At 39.6% G+C, this 26,919-nt stretch overlaps 2 protein-coding genes across 2 annotated transcripts; both read right to left on the minus strand.

Moving 5' to 3' along the window:
• Nucleotides 1-5,043: 5,043 nt before the first annotated feature.
• Nucleotides 5,044-7,746, minus strand: LOC104445089 (protein SRG1). Its single transcript, XM_010058902.3, has 4 exons — nt 7,450-7,746; nt 7,127-7,374; nt 5,676-6,000; nt 5,044-5,398 (listed from the first exon to the last, which is right to left on the minus strand). The coding sequence occupies exons 1-4, from the start codon at nt 7,723-7,725 to the stop codon at nt 5,129-5,131; spliced, it is 1,119 nt and encodes a 372-aa protein (XP_010057204.2). The 5' UTR covers nt 7,726-7,746; the 3' UTR covers nt 5,044-5,128.
• A 2,037-nt stretch (nt 7,747-9,783) lies between these two features.
• Nucleotides 9,784-19,879, minus strand: LOC104445083 (protein SRG1-like). The gene is made up of 4 exons (XM_018874413.2): nt 19,487-19,879; nt 19,192-19,422; nt 10,477-10,801; nt 9,784-10,079 (listed from the first exon to the last, which is right to left on the minus strand). The coding sequence occupies exons 1-4, from the start codon at nt 19,762-19,764 to the stop codon at nt 9,834-9,836; spliced, it is 1,080 nt and encodes a 359-aa protein (XP_018729958.1). The 5' UTR covers nt 19,765-19,879; the 3' UTR covers nt 9,784-9,833.
• Between the last annotated feature and the right edge of the window lie 7,040 nt (nt 19,880-26,919).

Here is a 26,919-nt window from a genome sequence, read left to right on the forward strand (position 1 = left end):
ACTCGATTCATCTCTGAGATGGCAGCCTGTTCAATCCACTCCGCAGTGCATTTTACAGCGCAATTCGTTGGTTTTGACCCATCGGTGGCGGTGGCGGTGGCGTCCCATCGGTCTTCGGGGACAATTCCTAACTATGTGACCCTGCTGGCCACATTCATAACACGTACCCATCTCAAAATGGCATGGGGCCGATCCATGTCATTTTCTACAGAAGTGACACACGCTATTCTGTCTTGGCGCTGACTTTTTGATCTCACCATTCTTGTTGAGCGTAATAGGATATATTCCTCCAGACATAGGTCTCTTCCCAAACCTATTCCCATCTCTATTCAAGCCAAACCACGACCCAGATGAGGCAGCTCTTTCTTTTTTATCTCTCTTTATCATATGGACCCGTTCATACAAGTCATTATAGTTCCTCAGGTTGAGTAGTATCAGCGAACTCCTCAGTTCCGGCCTATGTCCATCTTTGAATCTCCTAACTCGATTTACCAGATTCTCAACCAGTTCAGGAGCGTACTACGATAGTTCAGTGAACTTCGCCTCATATTGATCTGCCGTCATTGAGCTTTGGCGAAGATGCTGGAATTCTGCCATCTTCAGTTCTCTAGTAGTCTCAAAAAAGTATTTGTTGTTAAAAACCTCAACAAAGGCGTTCCACTATGGGAACACACCTTCCGGGAAAACTATCCCTGTAGTGGCTCTCCACCAAGTGCTTGCAATTCCCTACAGCTAATAAACTGCAAGGACGACCTTTTCTACCTCAGTGCACATCGGCAGTGCAAAGGCCTTTTCCAATTCCTAGATCTAGAGGGTTGCAGCCTTGGGATCTCTAACGCCAGTGAACTTCGGCGGTTTCAACTTTAAAAACTGCTCCACAAGCTTGTGCATCGGCCTCACTCTCTCAGCAACCACGTTCCCAAGTGGAACCTCGACAGGTGCGGCAGTGGCTATGGCAGCAGCAACAATAGCATTGGTTGCGGCAATAACGACAGCTATAGCAGCGGCAGTAATGGCGACGGCTTGATTTTGGGCGTACTGCCCCATTAAATCTCTCATCCCCTCTAGCGTCTACATGATCCCAACAATTCTCGGATCACCAGGTGTTGCTACACCAGCACTGACTAGAGACGGTGCTACTCCACTTGGAATGGCCGCAGCCTACGCTCTACCACAACCGCCTCGAGTATTGACTCTTGTCGGCATCCTACCCCGAGTCATAAGGCCTACCACCCTCTTCTTAGGAGTCGTTTACTCCTGGTCACTCATGCTACAGGATCTTTATAGAAACCTGTTTTCCAATTCCAATACTAGATTAGAATTTGAGTGACCTCCATAAAACAATTTATCTATAAGCTATCACTTACATGCATCAGCATAAAATAAATGTCATTCCTACTAAATATTCCAAGAACCCATCGCACCTTATCACTCCATACACATACCTAATCTCCGATACCACTTAAACGAGGATGTCACGCCCTGATCCTCGAGCTCGTGCCCATCCCTCGGTGGTCGATGAAATTTTGCGACTTCCCAGGATGAGTCACCGACCCTTTCATTTTATTGTACATGCAGAAACGAATAACAAATCCCCTGACAGTAACTATCTTGGGATAGAAAATCAGAACAATAGATTCAAAAACAAAACATGATGTTGTAGACCAACTAAGTCATATACAATGGGCTATACCCAAAAGATTTCAAAGGATCAACTCTCAAAAGAAACTATTCAATCTGACCTACATTTCAGATCACCTCAGCTCGGCTCCAGGTTCTCCACTCTACAGCCTTGAAAAATGAGCCCATGGACAGGGTGAGATATAAACGCTCTAAACTTCGATTAGGAGAGTAATATGCACAATCATATAACCACGGAGACTTACTTTGTCTCAGATCCTCCTTGCAGGTCAGTACAGTTCATATCACAACCATATGCATATAGCAAATTCACACATCAATTGGAATATTTAAATCAATCACTGCTAACACAAGCAAGAATTACAGACACACTTTGGTTCATCAATTCAATCAACATGCGTTCCAATTAATTAATACTACCAGCACAAGCAATTTTACCCGACACACGCCGGTCCTCTATCCACCGACACACACCGAGGATAGGTAACACCCAACGACAAACACCGGGGATAGGTAACATCCACCGACACACGCCGGGGATAGGTAATATCCACCGACACACACCGGGGATAGGTTACATCCATCGACACACGCCGGGGATAGGTAATATCCACCGACACACACCGGGGATATGTAATATCCACCAACACATGCCAGGGACAAGCAACGTCTACCGACACACGCCAGGGATGGGTTCTTTTAACCAGCACCCGATCATTCAATTTTGGCCAAGGAAATTGTGCTTTGCACTCACAAGCCTCAATTAAGATAATTACCTTGGCATATTTTCTTCTTATTAAAAACATCCGGTGAAAATATCGTGTGTGGGTATATGGTCAAATTGAGCCTGAAAAATTGATATCCTCCCTTTTTAAAATCCCACTGTTTTATATAATATATTAGACTATTTTCGGTGTTAAAACCTGACACCCAGGATTTTCTAGAATAAATATTTAAAATTCACAATTTTTGGAATAAATGACCAAAAATCCAATCAGCACTCAATTTGCACAAATTAACACTCAATTGCAGAAATTAACCACACCATTGCAATTAGAATGCAATTCTGGTCATCGGCTATCCCGGTATAATTTCCGGAAAATAATTAATAAACAATTAATTACCAAAATTAATTAAATAAATACAATTTAATTCCATAAATGCATACTTAGGCAGTAATTGCTAAATTAACCACCTAAACAGGCTGGGAAAATTCCCGAACCTATCAAGATAAATAGCACATCCTATCTAGGCCTTAATTACTCTAATCTAACCCCCTAACATGCATAATTGAATAATTAAATCACTAATCTAATCTAACTAACCACCTAATCCATGATTAACTTAAACTAATCATCCCATAAACGTCATTAGCATACTAAGTAGAGTTTAGTGCATAAAATCACCGGTTTACACGAAAACCGGTTTGCCGCGACAGTGGCTGCAACTCAAGCTTGCGGCGGCGCCAACGAGGGCTTGGACCAAGCCAAAAACAGTCCAACAAATCTCAGCCCAAGTTGAGATTTGTTCTTGAACTAAGCTGGATCAAGGTTAGGCTGAAGCGGCTGGAGTTTGCGGGTTCAATTAGAGCTGGAAAATCGCGTGGGCTATAGCGAGGCTTCGAGATGGGCTGGATTGGCGTGGCCTGGAGTTGCTAGATGAAAGAGGTGGAGATGGGCTGGCGAACGAAGCGCAGCTATAGGGAATTCGGTGGAGACGGACAGCTTGATTCAGTGGCTACTTAACTCGCTAGGCTTCTCGCGGACGGTCGGTGGATGATTAAGAGACGTGCGACAGAAATTGGAACTGCCTCAGTCAACTATGGGGAAGTGGCTGACTTTGTGCAGCCGAAAGAGGGACAAACCAAAGTGGAGCAGCTTCGGTGCTGCTTGGGGGAAGGCAGCTAGCAGCTTAGCAGTAAAGAAGAACCGAGGGAGATGGGGTGGCGCAAACGTTGACTCAGTGGGGGGCTTCGGTGGCTTGACTTCGGGCAGTTGGGATGAAGACATGAAGAAGGTGGAGTAGTAATTTCGGTGGTGTTGCAAAGAAGGGAGGGATGAAAGAGAGGTGACATGGAGAGGTGGCTTCGAAGGAAATGAAAGAGAGACCGTGAAGGAGGAAGACAGCTAGACGTGCGAAGGAAGGAGGGGCGGCTGAGCTTGGCATGAGAGAAGATTGAGGGAGAAGGGCAAAAGTCACAATAATTATCCAAATCAATTAAAGCTTGGTCCCCCAAAGTCTCCAATCTTATCCCTCTTGTCCCAAATTGCTTTCTTGCTCATAATTTCCACAAATAATCCAATTTGATGACAAATGTTGCACCCCCCCAAGCCTAGCTCCGAATTGACTTAATTTGGACTTAAATTTCATCTCCAATCTCTCCAATTTGAAGTCCAATTTCCCTTGAAGAAAAAGCTCACACAATTTCCACACTTTCCTTTCACCAAGTAGCTTGGTTTGGAAGTCAAAAATCCCTTTAATTTGGCCAATCTGAATTTCTGTTCGTTTCCGATTCGTCCAAATTGATTTTCCGTAAAAATCGCGAACTCGATGGAATTTTTCTGAAAGACAAGATGACGTCCTATAAATGAATTGTGACACACTTGAACATCTGAATTCCGACACCAAATTCAATTTTGCCGTTAAAATTGACCGAACACAATTTTAGTCCAATCCAACCAATTAGGTAGCTTTTAGGAATTTTACCACTGTTATATCCCTTAATGGCTTCACCTAATAGATTAGTTAACTCGTAAGTGATCAACTCAGAGAAAAATGACCATAGGTGCGCCGACAAAAAGCCCATTTCGTTTTATTGGGACAAGTCGAAAATTTAGGATGTCACATGGACAGACCGACTGTTGAAATTCTTTCCGCTCAACTTTGGAAGTTGCAATTGAACGGAACTAGTAGATACCATTTCTAGCTTTGATATCAAATGTAAGAACTAAAAAAAAATATAATAATGGCAACTTTTGAAAGTTTGGAACCAGATACAAATGAAGATCCACAACCAGAAATAATGGAAATGCAAATGCTCTTTGCTTGATGTAACTACAAATCAGAAATCCACAACCTTTTAAAGTGGTTGACATGCATGTAGCTTAACTAACATTGAATGAGCAAAATAAGAAAGTCCAAAATGCTGAAGAAAAAGCAGAGACAAAGAATCTTTGCTCCTTTTGACAATGAAAAAATCTCACGTTCTTTGAATAAAGAAAAACAAAAAAGACCTCTCATTTTTAATATGAAAGCATTTACTCATTGTTGAATGGTGGAGGGGCTACCCAAACATAACCCATCATAAATGATGCCGATATCCTTCCGTCTTCAATCTTCTTTTGACACCCACCAAGATCAAGCATTTTGAAGAATAGGAACAATAAATCCAACATGTTCAAATCTTCAACAATCAATTTTATTTTATTTTAACATACACAACGTAAAATGGTGTTTCCGAGTGACTTTTGGGATAGCAAATCCAAATTCAATCCCCTTTGTTTTCCCCACCCTGAATCGTCCTCATGATATCAAGATATGACTTTCCTCGCAGCTCATTAGAGTAAAATCCCCTGAAGTAATCGGCAACACCTATTGTTCTGAACAATGCTGGCTTGTCCGAAGTGATTAAGCTCGGTGTAGGACCCATTTCACCTTCCAATTTTGGGCTATAGAATGTGGCAATCGAGAGCCTCTCCTTCATTGAGTTAACTGTTGCTCGGTGCTCAATGCTACAATAATTACCATTTGTGACAATCTGCGTCAATCATCAAATACACAAACTATTCAGTCATGCCTATGTTGGATTCTTGTTCATGAAATTCTATTCTCTACTCATCCTAACAAATTGCATAAAGTTCAGTTTAGGTAGACTATTCATCGAAAGGTATCTGTAAGTATACCAATTTTTTTTAGATAACAGTCTTGTCATCAATAGCTCATCGAATCTAGAGAACATTGGCTAGTATATAAGACAAAATTAGGTGGCACTCTGCAGCAAAACTATAGAGATTTGGCCGATCGAAAATCTTTACCTCTAAAATGTCTCCGACATTGACAACGAAAGCATTAGGAAGGGGCTTGATGGGAACCCACTTGCCCTCTTTTCTTACTTGGAGACCTTCCACTTCATTGACTTGGAGAAGAATGGTAAGGCCTTTAGCGTCGGAATGTGGAGTGAGGCCAATGGCCAGCTCAGGTCGCGGACACGGAGGGTAATAGTTCATCCTCATGCCTTGCAGGCCCTCATCAAACAGTTCTATCATCTCCTTGGTGTCCATCTTTAAAGCTTTTGCCATGAGAAGGAGTATCTTCATTGCAAGATCTTGGAGCTCTGTGGAGTATTTATCCAGCACATCTCTGCATAATAATTACACATATAAGAATAGGTTACAAAGGTGAGAGAGAGAGAGAGAGAGAGAGAGAGAGAGAGAGAGAGAGAGAGAGAGAGAGAGAGCATGGATTTTCACACAAAATGTGAGGCAGTGATATGAGTATGTTTGTTTTCAGTATGTAATTAATTATTCATCTTGACGTCGAGAGATTTGGGATTTGTAGAAAATAGTTACACAGGTTGTTAATACAATATTCATCATGCTGCTAAAGTTAAGGTATTATTGATGATGCGGGCTAATCATCAAGCCAATCTTTCATGCATCCCGCTCATATAAGCCCAACTCACATGAATCATTGGTCACACACGCACCCGGTGTAGCCAAGAATTTTTCAAACTTATTATCTTTTATTCGATTGTTGATGTATCAACCAATTATAGTAAATTAAATAGTTAGCTAGTAAAGGAACCAAAAGTCCAATAGGAGGAGAAGGTGAAGGCCAAAGTTTTTGCGTCTCTCTTAGAAATGATGGGGGGCACACTTTAGATATTGCGAGATGTATATTTGAGCTTTTAGTTAAAAAATAAATATAAAAAAAATTAATGCCATTGATCCTTCAACAATGAATGTTATTGTTTCGTGTGACGCTTGGGATTACAGAACTTGGTATATAAAATTAGTTACCCTGTTTCTCGGACTAATTTTGCTGGAAAATGGGTTCTTTGTATCTCTAATGTTTAAGTTTCAGTGACGAGCAGGGGCGGGATTTGCGCATGTGGCCTCTCAGCCTCTGTCGATCTTCAATCTGGGTTGACTAAGGGTCATCCAATGCAACATGGGAGGGAGGATAGGGAAGGACATGATGGACGAGGGAGAGAGCGGGGCCATGTGTCGATAGCGATGGTGGCTGCGATGGTGACATGACCAATGGTCAGGTCCCGTGGCTTATCAGCGCTCGTGGGAAGACGACGGTGGAGGCGGTGTGTGGAGGTGCGAATGGGAAGGGCAAAAGTAGACAAAGAAGAAAATTAAATCCGGCCAGTTCAAACCTCCATCTTAATGCGTCAGCCTTGGAAGGGTAAATTTACGGCATGCATTCAGACAATCTCGATGGATAGAGTACTCAATGCACGAGAGAGAGAGAGAGAAACCTGAAGGGAGAAGGAAGCATGGGAAAAAGGTGAGGTTTTCTCAAATGTCTGGGGAGGGACACCACGTAAAACATGTCGCCCCAATCGAGCTTCTGCTCCTCGGACACTACAAACGCCTGCCCGAAGCCCTGCAAGTCTCCTTCTTGTTGCCAAAACCTCCTCTTTTCCTCCATTGGAAGCTTGAAGAACTCTTGTATTCCCAACTTCACCTCCTCCAACAACGAAAAGCTCACTCCATGGTTTATCAACTGCATCCACAAAAAGGGGATCGATTAACTTAAAAGCCGAATTCTTGAAAAACAGATCTAGACCTCACGGAAGACCTGGAAGAATCCCCAATCTCTGCATGCAGAGTGCAGCTTTTCAAGCTCGGACTCCGTCAAATCGCCATCGCTCGACGAGAGCTTGCTCAGATCAATTACTGGTACTTGAAGCACCGAAGTCCCATGGTCTAGGTCGGTACGGATATAGCGAGGCGGGAGTTCGGTTATGGCCTCTTTTGCCAACTCCTGAACGCTCGGGACTGGAAGAGAACCACCAAGCTTATTGACAATCGCGTCCATCGTCGCAACGAGAGGATCAGATGACGAAAATCTCATAAGAGCTGGCTAAGGTGGTTTCTCATTTATGGCAGTGTTGTCAAGAGACCTTGCATTTCGAGCCACGAGAAGTACACGTGGCTTCCGGCCAAACCCAATCTACTGACCGACAAACTTGTGGCTTCGTGATCGGTAGTCGGTGGCCTTGTCTTATTTTAATAGTAGAAGCTTCAAGAAATAAGATTTGAAATTGGCCATGAGATCATGCTGACTACTAATCAAACAAATTATTACGGTTGACCCGATAAACTAGCAAGCGTAAGCAAATCACTTTTGTGTTGATTTCTAAAAAGCGATATCGCAAGAATTAGAATTTACGGAAGCAACAAAACTTGAGTAAACTAAATTGTCATTACCTTTCGAAGATTCAATTAATCAATTTTGGTCAATTATAAACCCAAATGAAGTAAAAGAGAATATTTTACTTTTATGAACCAGAAATTTAATGAATTTGGGGACATGATTACGTTAAATAGCCTTACACTTTTTCCTTCTCGATCTCATTTGAAACAACCCCCTTTCATCGAAAAATGCTCACTTTGTTAAATCAAATCTGATTTGTTTAAATCTCCACACCTCTCACCAAATCACCGAATTGCCCTCAATTTCCAATCTCCAACGGAACTCCTTTTAATTCCTTCTTATTAGGATTATTCATTGAGTCAAATTCAAGTTCTGACTATCTCAACAGGATCATGGCAGAGCGTTATCTTATTCTGCTTGGCTTGTTTAGTAACATTATCCCCTAGCTCATGGTTTTCATTTTTCAAATAGAATCTGCTGTGCTTGCCGGATAGTGACCAAACTCCCAAATCCCACTGGTCGCGCCTTATATTTTTAAACTGACCGAATCCGTCGATCTTCTCTCTTCAAATCCTGCTATTGTCTCCTATCACGCCATCGATTACGTGGGTTTTGAAATTTGGCCGTGGGATAAGATGAAAGAGAGATGGTCAACCATTATGAAGAAGAATCTGGCGCACGCTCACCATCATGATGAAAATAGAAATCCATGTGATTGGCATGTGATGACGACATGACTTCTATGCAGATGATATTTTTATTTTGGGGTCGGGGTCCATCAATTAATTATATAGAATAGCTTAAATTTGCGCGTCAAGAGGGATTTGAATAAACAGATGAAATTTTTGGGTAAGGTGTATTGATGGTGCTGCCTTGAAAACAGTGATTTCCTTCATATGATTTGTGATCCAAAGCAGTCGGTTCTAAAGCAGTCGGTTCTGATGGAAGTCCTGTCCCCATGATGCAACGCGCAGACACTAGCCTTCCTCACTTGGTCTGCGTTCTAAGCGAAATACGATCCCAATTCAAGCCTTGAAATGATAGTCTTGAGTTGATCTCGGTTTGTATGCAATTTTAAGAGACACGGACCAATGAACGTGCGGACCAATCTTCGTTCTAGTGGTCGCATGAAGACCACAATGGGAAGGGAAATTCATGCCGATCCACTTTGTGGGGTTCCCAATGAAGGAAACCGATTCCCTGCAAGCTATTTCCTTGAACCATGTGGCAAAATCAATACGAACCTTATTCTCAAAATATTAATTTAGATTTTGATCATATCAAAAAAGACTTGTCGGTTCTTTTAAGGTTGTGCGTTATAGGTCATGCTCTCATCCCGGTTAGCAAGAGCTTTAAAGCTTTATCATGACGCTGGGAAGCGATCCTAAATTCCACACTCACAAAGTCGAATCTCATCCTCCTTTTTCACTCCACTTGTCTAATGGGTTTGTTACGAATGATTAAGTTCAGCCTTTGTTATGATGTAGCAATCCACATTTTGCATCGGTAAGAATGAATATAGATTTGTAGAAATTTGAGAACGTTACACTGATACATTCTCTATAACAGATTTATGCTGGTTTGTTTTATTATGAGTAAAGTTCACTTGTTTTCCCCAACAAAAAAAGAAACGCATAAGAGTGAAAGGGCTCTATTTATCTCATCATAATGTCATCCAGAAAAAAAAAGGATGAAATTGATCAACAAAAGCAAGGAGGGAGTGAAATGAATATGGATTATACAAATATTCCATCAATACATGATCCACTTATTTGAAGTACATGGAGAGTGTAAACATAAAGATATTATTCAATCCTCATTACGTCAAGATATGACTTCCCTTGGAGCTCACGAGAGAAGAGTCCCCTCAAGTAATCGGCCATACCTATTCTTCTGAACAATGCTAGCTTTTCCAGTGTGATCAGGCTCGGTGTAGGACCACATTCCCCTTCCAATTTTGGGCTGTGAAATGCAGCAATCGAGAGCCTCTCCTTCATCGAGTTAACCATTACTCGATGCTCAATGCTACGATAAGTGCCATTCGTCACAATCTGTGTCGATCATCAAATACACAAACTAATTTGTCATCCCTCTTATGGATTCTATAGATCAAACTAACTAGCTCATTGCATATCAATAAACAATGATGTCCACATGGGGATTTGGAAAATATACTTGTAACTATACAAATTTCCCACATTTCGTAATTGAAATGTCTACCATTTTATTCAAGATTATTGTTGCGTTCACAGCACATAAATTTTCATTTAGATTGATAACTCGTCCCTCTTTAACATTTATAAGTGAAATGTTAGATGGATAGTGTATGATATTATAGTTTCGTCATCAACAGCAGATGGATATAGAAAATACTAGCTCATATAGCAAACAAAATTAGGTGGAACTCCGTGTCAAAGCAGTAGAAATAGGGCCAATCGTAAGACTTACCTCTAAAATGTCTCCGACGTTGACAACGAATACATTAGGGAGGGGCTTGACAGAGACCCACTTGCCCTCTTTCCTTACTTGGAGACCTTCCATTTCATTGACTTGGAGAAGAATGGTGAGGCCTGTGGAGTCGGAGTGAGGAGTGAGGCCCGTGACAAGCTCAGGTCGCGGACACGGAGGGAAATAGTTCATCCTAAGGGCCTGCCTGCCCTCATCAAACAGTTCTATCATGTCCTTGGATTCCATCTGCAGAGCTTTTGCCATGAGAAGGAGTATCTTCATGACAAAGTCTCGCAGCTCCGAGGTGCATTCATCTAAGACTTCTCTGCATAATGATAAGGTGATACATGTAAGAATAGGTTACAAAGGCGAGAGAGAGGACGGGATCTGTAGAAGATGGTAAACAGGCTGAGCATACAATATTCACTGTAAAGTTAAGATATTCTTGATGATGTAGGCTAATCCTGAAGCTAGTCTTCCATGCATCCGACTCATAATGTAGATTTATTATATTTTCGGCCCTTGCTAATCTTATCATGCAAACTTAGCATTAAGCCTAATAAGTGATTTGATCACATACTATAGACATAATTTGTTAACATAATTTCATTAATCTTACGATGTGTGCAAAATAAGTCATGTATGGTTTCCAAATCTTGTATATGTCATAAACGAGAGTTCTCTATAAATGACAGACCATTGATGTTCTTAATTAACTCAAACTCATTAGAATTCCAATAACGCACTTCTTATTCTTGAATTTAAGGCAACCAACTCTCGTACATTCACACTAATACTAATCTCTACTGGCCTTTCAATGAAGTATTTGTCCGTCGAAGTGTGTTGTAGCTAAGTAGATTTCATCGTTATTTTTACACAAAGTCTAGTAATACACAAACTCTAAGAAAGATCTTCAATAAAAATTAAAATCTACTTATCTATGATTAAATAGGTAGCAAACCCTTAAGAAACTGTTGCTCAATAGAAGCCAGAAATCCGGGCATAGGATCACCTCATAATCTCCCCCACTTTGATTAAATTGCTCTTTATGGACAAGGGATGTGCAAATCACTTGAGTTGTCAGTAGACATTATAAAATAATTTGAGTGTAATCTTCGTTTGATTTGGCCAGCTATAATTTGCCTGAATCCAAATATAGAATGTTTACGTACGTGTACCCAACAAATCGCGTGAACAATCATCTCGCCTGTCCATAAAATAATTTGAGTGTAATCTTCGTTTGATTTGGCCAGCTATAATAGAATGTTTACGTACGTGTACCCAACAAATCGCGTGAACAATCATCTCGCCTGTCCATGAAAAACTGAAAGCGACAATTTTTGTCCTCACTCCCAAGTCTCACTCGTCAACCAAATTATGCTTACGAAAGTGACTATGCTAGGACAAGTAGAGTAACGGTCCGATTATAGAAATCTTCCCTTTATAATGTGAATCGTTGCGGAAAGATCGTTCTACAAGGGCCTGGATGGTGCGAATTGCGAACCTCGACCTCCAATCAAACCTGTGATTGACAACCTCGGTATGAACGTGACCTGTTGATGAACGCGTGTCAACCAACTAACGTTATAGACGCCATGAGCGAAAGAATTTGCTATCTCGCTCGATAAATTAAATCAACCGCCACAAGAGAATCTTGATAAGGTCAAATCCTCAAAAAAACAGTAGAAGAGAACCGCTCAATTCTTTTTCTAAAAAATAAAAATATATCTGTCCCCAAAGAAATTTGGCAAATCCTTTATATAGGCTTTCTAGCTGCCACACAAACCCTAAAACCAACCCTAGAAATCTAATGCGTCATATTCTATAATATTCCTAAACAAGAAGATATATATTATTTTTTTTTACTTGGTCAAATATTTGATGACCAGATAATTAAATTGCGCCAAGATTTCCAAAATTCTTCAAGATTTGATCCAAGGTCATCTCCGCGCCAATGATCACAAACCATGACACCAACAGCTTGCCTAAATTGCTTGGCCCACGCTTGAGTGATCGAACCAGTAGGAATAGACAATGGGTCCTTAGCACCTCCTCCTCGATATGACTCGATATGCACATCATTCCCTCCCCCGTGCAAAGGATTTGCCCTCAAATTATCACTGACATCGAAAAGAGTCAAGTCATAAACATTAAATGTGGCACTAACGTCATACTTACCTGGAAGATCAAGCTAGTAGGCATTATTGTTAACTCTTTCCAAAACCATGAATGGTCAATCCCCTCACAGTAATAACTTAGAATGTCGCTACTCAGGAAATCTCTCTTTGCGCATATGAACCCAAACCCAATCGCCTAGTTCAAACACCACTTCCTTGCGCCCTTTATTGGCTTGTCTTGCATATTGGTCAGTCTTGCACTCAATATTTGCGCGCGTCTTCTCATGCAACGCCTTGACAAATTCAGCTTTCTTTACTCCATCTAAATCCACACACTCATCAATAGGTAAAGGGTTAAATCTAACGGAGTTAATGGATTAAAATCATAGACAACCTCAAATAGTGTAAATTTAGTAGCATAATGCATGCTCCTATTATATGCAAATTCAACATGTGGCAAACAATCTTCCCAAGATTTTATGTTCTTTTTAATAATAGCACGCAACAATACCCCTAAAGTTCTATTAACTACCTTGGTTTGACCATCGGTTTGTGGATGACAAGTAGTAGAAAATAACAACCGTAGTCCTAGTTTTTTCCACAATGTTTTCCAAAAGTAGCTAAGAAATTTAGAATCTCGATCTAAAACAATCGATTTAGGCATGCCATGCAAACGTACAACCTCCCTAAAGAACAAATCAGCAACATGAGATGCATCATCAGTTTTATGACAAGGTATAAAATGAGCCATTTTTTAAAACCGATCAATAACCACATAAATAGAATCTCTACCATACTTAGACCTAGGCAATCCTAACACAAAATCCATAGAAATATCAGTCCAAGGATGCGTTGGAATAGGTAATGGTGTATACAAGCCATGCAGTTTAGTTGTAGACTTCGATTGCTTACAAGCAATGTATCTCTCACAGACACGTGTGACATCTCTTTTCATATGTGGCCAATAAAAATGTTCATGCAGCACTTCATAAGTCTTATTAATGCTAAAATACCCCATTAAGCCACCACTATGTGCTTCTCACACCAACAATTCACGCAAAGAACACTTAGGCAAATTGTTTGCTTTCACGAAAAAGATAACCTTCACGTATATAGAATTTATCAAATGCAGCATGCTCACATGCTTCAAACACTCTCCCAAAGTCATCATCATCAGTATATAAGCCCTTGATATGCTCAAAACCTAGACACTTTGCTTCTAAAGTAGTTAGAATCGCATACCTTCGAGAAAGTGCATTGGCTATCACATTCTCCTTACCTTTCTTGTACTTGATCACATTTGGAAAAGTCTCGATGAACTCCATCCATTTGGCATATCTTTTATTCAACTTTTGATGCCCTTTCAAGTACTTCAAGGTCTCATGGTCGGTGTGGATCACAAACTCCTTCGGCCATAAATAATGTTGCCAAGTCTCCAAAGCTCGCACTAAAGCATACATATCCTTATCATAGATAGGATAATTCAATGTTTCTCCACTCAATTTCTCGCTAAAATAAGCTATGGGACGCCCTCCTTGCATCAACACGGCTCCAATTCCTGTACCAGAAGCATTGCACTCTATCTCAAGAGTAGCACTAAAATTCGGCAAAGATAACAAAGAAGCATTAGTTAACTTATCTTTTAGCAGATTAGATGCTTTCTCTTGCTCTTCTCCCCACATGAAATTCACGTGCTTCTTGATAACCTCAGTTAAAGGTGTGGCAATGGTGCTGAAATTTCTCACAAATCGTTGATTAAAACTCGCCAATCCATGAAAGCTACGTACCTCTCCCATGGTCTTAGGTGTTGGCCATTCACGAATTGCTTTGACCTTTTCTTCATCAACCTGTATACCATAAGCACTAACAACAAATCCTAGAAATACTAATATGTTGGTAACAAAAGATCACTTTTTTAGATTATCGTATAATTGCTCGGCCCTTAAAACCTGCAAGACAACTCGCACATGCTCAATATGGTCATCAAGGCTTCGGCTATATATTAAGATGTCATCAAATAGACAAACACAAATCGACCAATAAAAGCACGCAAAACATGATTCATAAGTCGCATAAACGTGCTCGGTGTATTAGTTAATCCAAATGGCATGACTAACCACTCCTATAATCCATACTTGGTCTTAAATGCAGTTTTCCATTCATCACCTTCTTTCATCCTAATTTGATGATAGCCACTTTTCAAATTGATCTTAGTGAAAATGCAAGAACTATGCAACTCATCCAACATGTCATCTAACCTAGGAATAGGATGTCGATACTTTACCATAATGTTATTAATTTCTTGGCAATCGACACACATTCGCCAAGTTCCATCATTCTTTGGCACCAACAAAACAAGGATAGCACACGGGCTAAGACTCTCTCTCACATACCCCCGTTCCAATAGTTCGCTAACTTGCTGCTGAGGTTCCTTTGTCTCCTTGGGATTGCTTCGATATGCGGGTCGGTTAGGTAATGGCGCACCAGGAATCAAGTCAATTTGATGTTCTATGCCTCGAATAGGTGGTATCCCTCCAAGAAGTTCATCAGGAAAGACATCTTCAAATTCCTGCAATAAAGACACAATAGGACTAGGCAAACTTGCGTCAAGATTGTTAGTAGAAAATAAAACCTCCTTGTACAAAAGTACAAGCATCGGTTGGTTTAGAACTAAAGCTCTCCTCACCTCACTCAATTTTGAATAAAAATTCTTTTGTCTATTTTCTTTCCTCTCTTCTTTTCCCTCAGTTTTTACCACAATTCTCCTCTCGGCCTCTCCTTTTCCTTGCATCTCAGACACATCATGCAAGCCCTCAAACTTATCACATTCTCTCTCTCTCTCTCTCTCTCTCTCTCTCTCTCTCTCTCTCTCGACTTCTCGTTGTAACTTTAACTGATCTTGATACACCTCACTAGGTGTCATTGATACCAAGGTATAAGTCTTTAGATTCATCACCAATGAATAACGATTGGTATACCATCATGATGTACCTTTTGATCATATTGCCATGGTCTTCCAAGTAAGTTATGATCCGCTTGCATAAGTACAACATCACACTCTACCTCGTCCTTATATCTCCCTATCTCAAATGGGATTCAAACTTGCTTCGACACTTTCACCTCTCCACTATCATTTAACCATTGAAGTCTATAAGGCCTAGGGTGCTTTGTCATCTTCAAACTCAACTTATCCACCATAATGCAACTTGCCACATTTGCACAACTACCTCCATCAATTATCAAACTACAGATCTTACTCTTCACCACACATCTTGTATGAAACAAGTTATCTCTTTGTTGATGATGCTCCTCCTCCTTTACTTACACACTAAGAGAATGCCTAACCACCAATAGGTCTCTTTTTATAGCTATTTCTCCATCACTACAATCCTCCAACGGTGGCATCTCATCATCCTCTTCTTCCCTTTCACTTTCGGACTCAATAACACCATGTCCAGTCATGATCATCACCATCCTATTAGGGCATTGATTTGCCATATGACCCTTGCCCAAACACTTAATTTAATCTCACGAGTTCTAGTGTTAGGGTTTTCAGTTTTACCTGAAGCCGAATTCGTTCCAACTATACTGTCCCTCTCCTTCTCCTTTGAGGTTTCGATTTGGTGTTGTTTTCTCTCCAATTTGGCTTCTCATCTCTCTTCCAATTGGATCTCCAATTCTGATTTGAACCTCCTCCACTCTTGTGATTTCGGTCCAACTTAAATTGCCGCTCAACTTTGATGGCTTTGTCCACCAATTCCTTCAATTCAACATAGTGTTGTAGCTCCACCACCCTTGCTATGTCTCAGCTCAAACCACTCAAAAATCTTGACATTGTGGCCTCACGATCCTCCACCACATTAGCACGGATCATGGCAATCTCCATCTCCTTGTGATACTCTTCCATGCTCTTATTGCCTTGTGTGAGATTTTGTGACTTTTGAAACAAATCTCGATGGTAATGACTTGGTACAAAACACCTCCTCATCACCGCTTTCATCTCATCCCACGTCTCTATCGATCTTTCACCATTGCATCTCCTACTAGTCACAAGTTTATCCCACCAAATTATAGCATAATCAGTAAATTCAACAGCTGCAATTTTTACCTTTTTGAGCTCGGAGTATCATTGGCAATCAAATACCATCTCCATGCATTTCTCCCATTCTAGATACGCATCGGGATCATTCTTCCCTTGGAAAGAAGAAATCTTCATCTTGATATTGCCAAGTTCATTATCTTCTCGGTGTCTATACCCTCAGGCTCCATTCCACCTTTCAAATCGAGCATCTCAATCATCCTCCATGTCGGCCTCATCATCATCATCATGCCGTTGCCTTCTATGTCGTGTTCTAGAGGCGTCTCGCTGATGTTGCGGCCTTCCCCAAGGTAGCTCTCGATCACCAACCCTCATGCCATTCCCCATCATTCGGCCACTAAGCTCCTCCACTACAGCCCTCAATTGTTGGATGCTTTCCACAAGCAGTTCATCCCTTCGTATGGAGTCAACCTCCCTTTGATTCAGGCTTTCTTCGCGTGACATATTTTAGACCTGCAAGTAAACATTAGTCACAAAAATTCTTACCAATCGCTCCCTCACGTGTTTCTCTCAAGGTGTTTGTCACTCCCCTCGTGTTTAACTCAAGTCTAGGCTTTTTCCACCCTCAATTAAGCTTACACACTCTTGCCTTTTCCCTCTCGTATTCTCTTTTCACAAGCTCTTTATTGGACTCAAAACCTGTCTCTCAACCCCCTCACGATAATCAATCAAACTAATCAAACAAGATTAGATCACTGTTGATTTTGTTTTAGCAAGTAACAATTTCAAACCAACAAGTACAACTTTCGAAATTCCAATTGAAACGCAAATTACTACTGATTTTATTTCAATTCGGTCTACTAACAAACAAGTCGCCTTCTTGATTTTTTTATTGTTCGGCTATTTTTTTTTTTGCCGAATCTGTTTTTTTTTCTTGCGCACGTTTTTTTTTATGTGTGCGTTTTCTTTCTCTCTTTTTTTTTTTGACGAACTTTCTCATCTTTTTTTGACGAACTCAGATACAATTTAAGATGCTAGAAAAAAAATTTAAAACTAACAGCAAATAAACTACGTATGGAAGCACAAAAGCAATCGGATTCCTAAATTAGCTAGAACCGAAACCCTAGCTCAATAAATCTCAAATTGCTGAATATCAACATAAAATTAAAGATAAATAAATCTTGTCGAAGCAAGCTTTGATACCAAATGATGTGAATCGTTGCGGAAAGATCGTTCTACGAAGGCCTAGATGGTGCGAATTGCGAACCTAGACCTCCAATCAAACCTGTGATTGACAACCTCCGTATAAACATGACCTGTTGACGAACGCGTGTCAACCAACCAACGTTATAGACGCCACGAGCGAAAAAATTCACTATCTCACTCGAAAAATTAAATCGACCGCCATAAGAGAATCTTAATAAGGTCAAATCCTCAAAAAAACAGTAGAAGAGAACCTCTCAATTCTTTTCCTCAAAAATAAAAATATATTTGTCCCCAAAGAAATTTGGCAAATCCTTTATATAGGTTTTCTAGCTGCCACACAAACCCTAAAACTAACCCTAGAAATCTAATGCGTCATATTCTATAATATTCCTAAACAAGAAGATATATATATATATATATATATATATATATATATTGACTTGGTCAAATATTTGGTGACCAGATAATTAAATTGCACCAAGATTTCCAAGATTCTTCAAGATTTGATCCAAGGTCATCTCCACGCCAAAGATCACGAACCATGACGCCAACAGCTTGCCTAAATTGCTTGACCCGTGCTCGAGTGATCGAATCAGTAGGAATAGACAATGGGTCCTTAGCACCTCCTCCTCAATATGGCTTGATGTCCACATCACTTTACATGAGCATGAAGACAACCCCACATGAATTATTGTTTCGTGACACACCAGAGATACCAACATTGGTATATAAAATTAATTCAGCTATTTTGTGAAATAGAGAGAGAGAGAGAAAGAGAGAGAGGGATCACCACAAAAGGCCGCAAGAGAAGGGGCAAAGAGTGGGGCTAGGTGCGACATAGTGATGCTAATATGATATGTTGAAATATCTCATATCGCTTGACTATGAAGTTTATATATTCATTATATATATGTAATCTCCATTTACTTATCAGCTTAAATATTTAGGTTGAACCTTCAATATTAGTGTCAAAGTCGTCCACCTTAGTCTTTAATATCTCCCTTCACCTATTGGTTTAATTTTTGACATAATGAATGGTGAGGGTCAAGTGGCTTATCAGTGAGGGTGGGGCGACAGCGGTGGAGACGTCCTGTGTGAGATATGGTCAGGTAGGAAGCTATGTTAGTGCACGTTGGGAATGAGAAGGGCAGACGTAGAAAGGGAGAAAATAGAAGAAAAGAGGGGGAAATTGGGGAAATCAAATCTGCCAATTTAATCCTACTCCATCTTAATGTCTTAGGCTCGGAGGGGTAATAAGTCTATTCCACCAAATTTAGACAACCCCGATTTGTTTTAAAACGAAATATCTATTTGATGTAAAGTGTCTCAATGCATGAGAGAGAGCGAGAGAACCTGAACGGAGAAGGAAGCATAGGAAAAAGATGAGGTTTTCTCAAATGTCGTGGGTGGGACGCCATGAAGAAGAGGTCGGCCCAATCAAGCTTCTGCTCCTCCGACCCAACAAACATCTGCCCAAAACCCTCCACGTCTCCTTTTTGCCAAAACTTCCTCTTCTCCTCCATCGGAAGCTTGAAGAACTCTTGGATTCCCAACTTCACCTCCTCCACCAAAGGATCGATTATTCTTGAAAAAGAAATCCAGACCATTTGTCTTAAGTAATACTCAGAAAGAAAAAGTAAAAGTACGCCTTAATGAAAATTGTACCTGGAAGAATCCCCAATCCCTACATGCAACGTGCAACTTTTCCAGCTCGGACTCTACCAAATCTTCATGGCTTGACGAGAGCTTGTTCATGTCAATTACTGGTACTTGAAGCAACAAAGATCCATGATCATCACGCATGAACGGATGATCTTGGTCGGTACGGACATAGCGAGGCGGGACTTCGGTTATGGCCTCTTTTGCCAACTCCTGAACGCATGGGACTAGAAGAGAACTGCCAAGCTTCATGAGATTCACCGCCATCGTCGCAACGAGAGGATCGGACGACAAGAACCTCAAAAGATGTGGTAATTTGTAATGGATAAAGAGCTAATGAACTTACAACTCTTTTTTAGTGGGCTTCACTATAATGGCTTACTTAAAGGCACGCTATCTTTATATTTGTATTCGCTTTCATCCCCACGAGATTCCTGATGCCAATTAAAGAAATTAAATAATTATTTCATTATATTTTTCTTCATCCAAAATGACTGTTTAATTATATGCCGTTGTCATTGTTATAGTCAGCATCATAAGCTAGCAAACTTAACCAAATCACTTTAAGATTGTTTTTAAACAAGCAATAACGCTAGGATTAGGATTTAGACAAGCAACCAAACTTAAGTAAACTGACTTATCTGGATTTATAATAAAAAATAAAAAAAATAAAGGAATTAAGATTAAGATGTATAGAAAATTACTTCACCTTAAAATTCTATGCAAACGAAGGCTAACTAATGTACTAATATATTATGACTCCCATACTAGAAATAAGTATCTCAACTTACATAATATGCAACAAATTTTAAAGTAGCTATTGTAAACTCAGTTACTATTTATATAAAATTCACGAAACATGATTTATTATCTACTGCTGAATAACAACTAGATTAATAAATAAAAAAAGGCTTCTTTATATGATAGTATCTTGTACTTGAATTGGTGGCTCATTTTTTCTAAGTAATGGGGAAGAGGACCGAAACATGCTATAGTTCCTCCCAAATAATAAATGGGATTATCATAATCTCAATTTAAGAGGTATAACGGCTGCCACATTGTCAGGCCCCTCTCAAATGATTATGTTGTCAATATTGTAGACATACTGCAGGAAAGGGACTTGATTATATGTTTCGGGCAGTATTAGAGTAACCCTAGATAAAGAATGACTAGTTTGAAAATTTTATATATTTAGTAAAGTGGTAGATTGCAAGGAGATGTTTAAATGAGTGGATCATATCCAATGCCTCATTAGAGTAAGTCGATCTTCTCTAGATCTATTCCAATGTCGCATGTATAATTGAAAATTCATGCTCGTTTCTTAAATTATTATACCAAGCTTGTGGAGTTAGATACAGCTGATAGATAATATGTGCATAACCTGAACACTCCTTTTCTGCCACCCCACTCTCTCCCCTTTCCTTTGTCATCAGCACCACTTAGCCAGCCTTGACATGAAGCTCATGCCTACAATGGCTGATTTAGAGAGAGAGAGAAGATAATTGAAAAGAACGAACAGTAAAAAAGGGAATTAATAGAAAAGGAAAAAACAAAAATGAGTTTTGGTTGTTTACTTGCATTCTTGGTAGGTATCAATCTCTCAATAAATTTAATTGGGCAAGGAATGCAATCTTAAATTTACAATTTGTGAAAGATAAACTTGTAAAGTATTGTAATACTTCGTTAACATATGGATATTCAATTGTTTTCTAGCTAGTATCCAATTACAATTTCATATTTTGATTGGTTCTATTATACCCTTTAATAACATTCATATGTATTATAGTGAAATTTCTAACTATTGGATGAAAATCGATACTTATTTCGAAAATGAGGGACATATGACAAATGGGTCAATACCAAATCATTGAATATCAAATCTATTAACACATAAATATTGACTGGCTATTTAAGTTTAAATTAGAGATTGGCTTGGCCCTAACAAAAAGAATTTTCATGAATTACACACATATAGGTATTAGGATCATTTGCATTAATAGTACTATTTTTTTTATTTTGAAAAAAGAAAAAAAATACTAAATGAAATGGGGCAGGATCAAACAGCCCATTTCCTTTCCTAGCCGGGCCCTGACCTGGTCCCCTACTTTTAATAATTTTCCGAATTTTCTAAATTTTTTAAATAATTTTCTATTTTTTTCAAATTTGTTAAATTTTTTCCTAAGATTACTTATATTATGATCATTTTCTGAACTCTTTTTTTATATTTTTCGAAAATTTCTTTAAATAATTTTTATCTTTTTTAAAATTTGTTCATTATTATTAATATTCTCTAATATTAATATAAAAGAAGTTCGGTCGTATCAAGAAACCCGACCAAACTAACCAACCCGAACCCTATCGGATCGAGTTCGACTAAAAAAACTAACCCTAAAGCCCATTCGGAATTAATTAAACCAGCCCAAGAACACTTCCTTTTCTGTTGGCCCAAACTCTAAAAGAACCTAGCCCACAACCAAAACCCATCTCTCCTTTCTTAATATTCTCTAATTTTTTTACTTTTCTGCACTTATTCTCTTTTCCCCTTTTTTATTTTTTATTTTATTTTATTTATTTATTCCTCGGTCTTCTTCTGCCCAGAATTGTCTTCAGCCTCTAGCTCCTCCTTCAATGAGGCCGAACTCAGCAAACAAACTAGCACAAGCACTTTAAAACAAAGAGGAAAGCTGACTCGAGAAGCCTTGAACCAAGGACAGGGGCTCGCCGGCGAGAGGCTTCGGTAGTGTATTCTTTCTCCGGCAACACAAAGACGATGGGCATGTAATCGCAAGAAAAAACACAGGAAAAGCACAATATTAGACGTCATGCGAAAACGCAAGAATAATCAATGCATTAAGCCAGGTTCATAAAAGTCGATCTGCCTATGAAGATTTTGGCAACTCCTTTAGGCCTTTCCTCAAACAGCTAATGAGCGGTTTAACAACGGTGTCCAGAGGAAGATTCCATGCAATTTTTTAAACCCCAACACACGCAGGTCTGGATTAACATTTTTCGTGCTGGATTAGTCTTATTTTGCTATGATTCACTTACACCTTACGTCATTAGATTCGGTATTCTTGAAGGTTCCTATGCTTCCTTCAAGCAATATATCAAACGGTCGGCACGCACTGATGCACACGAGCTTGAAGTCTAAATCTAAAGTATTCATCAGTCCACGCGCGACGCATTAACCTCGAAACATCATGAATTGTCTTAAACTTGCTTTTGCCCAAACCAAACCATCGAGCCTTCCTCCGTTTTTTCTTTCCAATGCTCGGAGCCTCCTGCTTATGTAAATCCTCGAGCGATCCTCAACAGGGAATGTTTTTCTGTAAGCCTTCCCAGCTCACTGTTCTAGAAGGTTCGGAATTGCTCCCGTCTACTATACGTGGCTCCTCTCTCGCTCACGGGCGCATGCTCACAGCTTTCATTCGGTCACAGTCAAAGAGCGTCCCCCTTCTTGCAACACAGACGTCAGTTGGGCCAAAGAAGGAAGCAATAATATGGGCTAGGCGTTGTTAAGCTCTCACGGGCTTTGAAAATAGGGAAAATGATACTGGCCGAGATCCCTGCAATCCCCTTTTCTTCTCTTGTATTAGAAAGATATGCCAATTGCCAATATATAAGAGATCTTAAGAATAACAAAATAATATGCCCATCTCTCACACATGAATATCTTAGAATATCCTGCCGATTGCTTTCTTTGCCATGTGACCCAAAATATAAAACTTTATTGTGAATAATTTCGGCCATGAAGAGAGTGACTGGCTCTACCAAAGTTTAATACCATCATGGGCGCAATCTAATCCATTCAGTTCAAAACCATTCATCTAAGTCCATTTGTCACAGATCCAATGCAAATGCAATTAATGAAAATAGAAACTAAATAATAAATGCTCCTAAAGCTATATGCTATGTAATTTATCTTCTAATATTTTTATTTAAGGGTTAAGAATTAATTTCTAAATTTCTATGCAATAAATTAATGACTGGATCACTAAAATTTAGGCATCAACACAGACTTGTCATTTCTCTAGTAATTTATATATTGCTTTAATTATTCATTACAAAAATTCTTTTATGCGCACCTGCACAATCAACTGTTACATGTTAGTAGATTAGGCTTCAGTTTGACTAAGATTGCCTACTAAATATTTTTTGAAAACAAAGAGAAAATGTACTAAAAGGGTGCTAGATTGGAGAAAGGATGTCACAAGTGCTGTGACTTTCAAAAGACACTCACTTGAGTGCCATAACCTCTCTTTTTCTTCTTTTTTTTCGATCATTTGAGTCCAAACTCCATTTGCAATATCAACTTTGTGGCCTTTTTCAAATAGTTGCTCAACATTTAGCAAATTCCAAAAAAGTCATAACAAAAAGTAAACATCCACAATAGTAATATTAGTACCATATTTTGACTTGATATTAATGTTTCCTTTGCCCATCACAGGAATTATTTATTTATCCTCGAAGTAGACTTCACCATGACTCATCTTGTCCAATTGCGAGAATAGTTTCTTTCAACCAAACATGTAATTGTTGTAACCAATATCCAAATACCATAGGTTAATGTCTGAGTCATCCTTTTTACATGGTAGCACCATATACTCTTTAGCATCGTACGTCGCCTTTATCTGGCATTTGGATTTATAATGTCTAAATTTATTGCACTTAAAACACTTGACTTTTGATTTGTCACACGTTTGATAGTTTTCAGTTAAATTTGAATTTCCACCTCTATCTTGGCCTCTTCCATGGCCTCAACCGTTTTGATAGCCTCCTTGACTTGATGGAGCAACCCCACTTTGCAATGCTTCCTTGAGATTTCAACCAATGGACTTTGATTCATTCTTTGCTCATACAAGCACAATGAACCCATCAACACCCTAATGTTGGGGTTGACACATCTTGCCCTTCTTCGATCGCTATGATGACGTAGCCAAATCTTTCAATCAAAGATCTCAAGATTTTTTCTACAATTCGTACATCTTGGAGTTCTTCACCATTGACCGTCAATTGGTTAAAGCTGGTTTGCACACAATCAAAATATACCAAGATTGATTTAGAGTCATTCATGCATAAAGACTCAAAATCACCTCGAAGTATTTGAAGCTACATCCACTGGACATGGTCATCGCCTTTGTAGGATTTTTGCAAAATATCCCACGCTTCTTTTGCGGTCTCTACACTCGATACTTTTTCAAATATCATTTCCTCAACAACTTCAAAGATCACATACAAGCTTTCTAATCTTTCTTCTGACACTCCACCAAATTTTCTTTCCCCTCCTTTCTTAAAGCCTCAAATGCTTCAGCATCAGCCACTTCGGTGTAGTTGTTTTCCACCAAACTCCATGAATCTTGCAATTTGAAAAGAACCTTCATCTGGATTGTCACGCCCAGATCCCCAAGTGCGTGCCCATCCCTCGATGGTGGATGAAATTTTGTGACTTCTCAGGACGAGTCACCGACCCTTTCATTTTATTACACATGCATAAGCGAATAACAAATCACTTGACAATAACTATCTTGGGATAGAAAAGTATGACAACATATTAAAAAACAAGACATGCTGTTGTAGACCAACTGAGTCATATACAAGGGGATATACCCAAAAGATTTCAAAGGGTCGACTCTAAAAAAAAACTGTTCTATTTGACCTACACTTCATATCACCTCAGCTTTGCTTCATGTTCCCCACTCTACGGCCCTGAAAAATAAGCCCACGACGGGGTGAGATATAAATCTTAGGGAGTTCACACTCTAAACCCCAATTAGTAGGGTAATACACCTAGGGCATCCAAACCACACAATCATACAATCACAGAGACTTATCTTGTCTCAAATCTTCCCTGCAAATTAGTACAGTTCATATCACAACCATATGCATATAGCAAATTCACACATCAATTGAAATATTTAAATCAATCACTACTCACACAAGCAAGAATTACTGACGCACATCGGTTCATTAATTCAATCAACATGCGTTCCAATTAATTAATACTACTTGCACGGTAGTTTTACTCGACACATGTCGGTCCTCTATCCACCGTCACACACCGGGGATAGGTAACGTCCACCGACACACACCGGTGATAGGTTACATCCACCGACACACGTCGGGGATAGGTAATATCAACCAACACACGCCAAGGATAGGTAATATCCACAGACACACGCCGAGGACAGGCAACGTCCACCGACATACATTGGGGACGGGTTCTTTTAACCAGCACACGATCATTCAATTTCGGCCAAGGACATTGTGCTTTGCACTCATATGCCTCAATTAAGATAATGACCTTGGCCTATTTTCTTCTTATTAAAAACATCTAGTGAAAATATCGTGTGTGGGTACACGGTCATATCGAGCTCGAAAAATTGATATCCTCCCTTTTTAAAATATCACTGTTTTATATAGTGTATTAAACCATTTTTGATGTTAAAACCCGACACCCGAGATTTTTTAAATAAATATTGGAAATTCACAATTTTAGGAATAAATGACCAAAAATTCAATCGACACTCAATTTGCACAAATTAACATTCAATTGCATAAATTAACCACACCATTACAATCAGCACGCAATTCTGGTCGCCAGCTATCCCGGTCTAATTTTCGAAAAATAATTAATAATTAATAATTAATTAATTACCAAAATTAATTAAATAAATACAATTTAATTCCAAAAATGCATACTCAGGCCCTAATTGCCAAATTAACAACCTAAATGGGCTGGAAAAATTCTCGAACCTGTCTAGATAAATAACACATCCTATCTAGGCCTTAATTACTCTAATTTAACCCCCTAACATGCATAATTGAATAATTAAATCACTAATTTAATCTAACTAACCACATAATCCATAATTAACTTAAACTAATCACCCATATATTTCATTAGCCTACTAAGTGGAGTTTAATGCATAAATTCACCGGTTTAACGAGAAAGCCGATTCAACGTGACGGCGGCGCGACGGCAGCCGAAACTCAAGCTTGTGGCGGCGCCAACTAGGGCTTGTACTGGGCCAAAAATGGTCCAACAAATCTTAGCCCAAGTTGAGATTTAGTGTTGAACTAAGCTGGATCAAGGTTGGGCTGAAGCGGCTGGAGTTTGCGGGCTAAATTAGAGATGGAAAATCGCTTGGGCTGCAGTGGGGCTTCGAGATGGGCTGGATTGGTGTGGCCTGGAGCTATTGGATGAAGCAGGTGGAGATGGGCTGGCAAACGAAGAGCAGCTGCAGGGAATTCGATGGAGACGGACAGCTTGATTCGGTGGCTGCTTGACTCGCTGGGCTTCTTGGGGACGGTTGGTGGGCGATCAAGAGGCATGCAGCAAAAGCTGGAGTTGCCTCGATCAACTATGGGGAAGTGGCTAACTTTGTGTGGCTAAAAGAGGGACAAACCAAAGTGGAGCAGCTT

The sequence above is a fragment of the Eucalyptus grandis genome, chromosome 5, assembly GCF_016545825.1.
Source record: "Eucalyptus grandis isolate ANBG69807.140 chromosome 5, ASM1654582v1, whole genome shotgun sequence".
NCBI lineage: Eukaryota > Viridiplantae > Streptophyta > Magnoliopsida > Myrtales > Myrtaceae > Eucalyptus > Eucalyptus grandis.

Excerpts from the sequence above, each read along its gene's own strand:
- LOC104445083 (XM_018874413.2), bottom strand. The coding sequence starts at position 19,764 with ATGGCGGTGAATCTCATGAAGCTTGGCAGTTCTCTTCTAGTCCCATGC. Across the intron at positions 19,423-19,486 it reads CAGGTACAATTTTCATTAAG|AATAATCGATCCTTTGGTGG; the intron begins GCGTACTTTTAC and ends TTCTTTTTCAAG. Across the intron at positions 10,802-19,191 it reads ATGCTTCCTTCTCCGTTCAG|AGAAGTCTTAGATGAATGCA; the intron begins GTTCTCTCGCTC and ends ATCATTATGCAG.
- LOC104445089 (XM_010058902.3), bottom strand. The coding sequence starts at position 7,725 with ATGAGATTTTCGTCATCTGATCCTCTCGTTGCGACGATGGACGCGATT. Across the intron at positions 6,001-7,126 it reads ATGCTTCCTTCTCCCTTCAG|AGATGTGCTGGATAAATACT; the intron begins GTTTCTCTCTCT and ends ATTATTATGCAG. Across the intron at positions 5,399-5,675 it reads ATGTCGGAGACATTTTAGAG|ATTGTCACAAATGGTAATTA; the intron begins GTAAAGATTTTC and ends TGATTGACGCAG.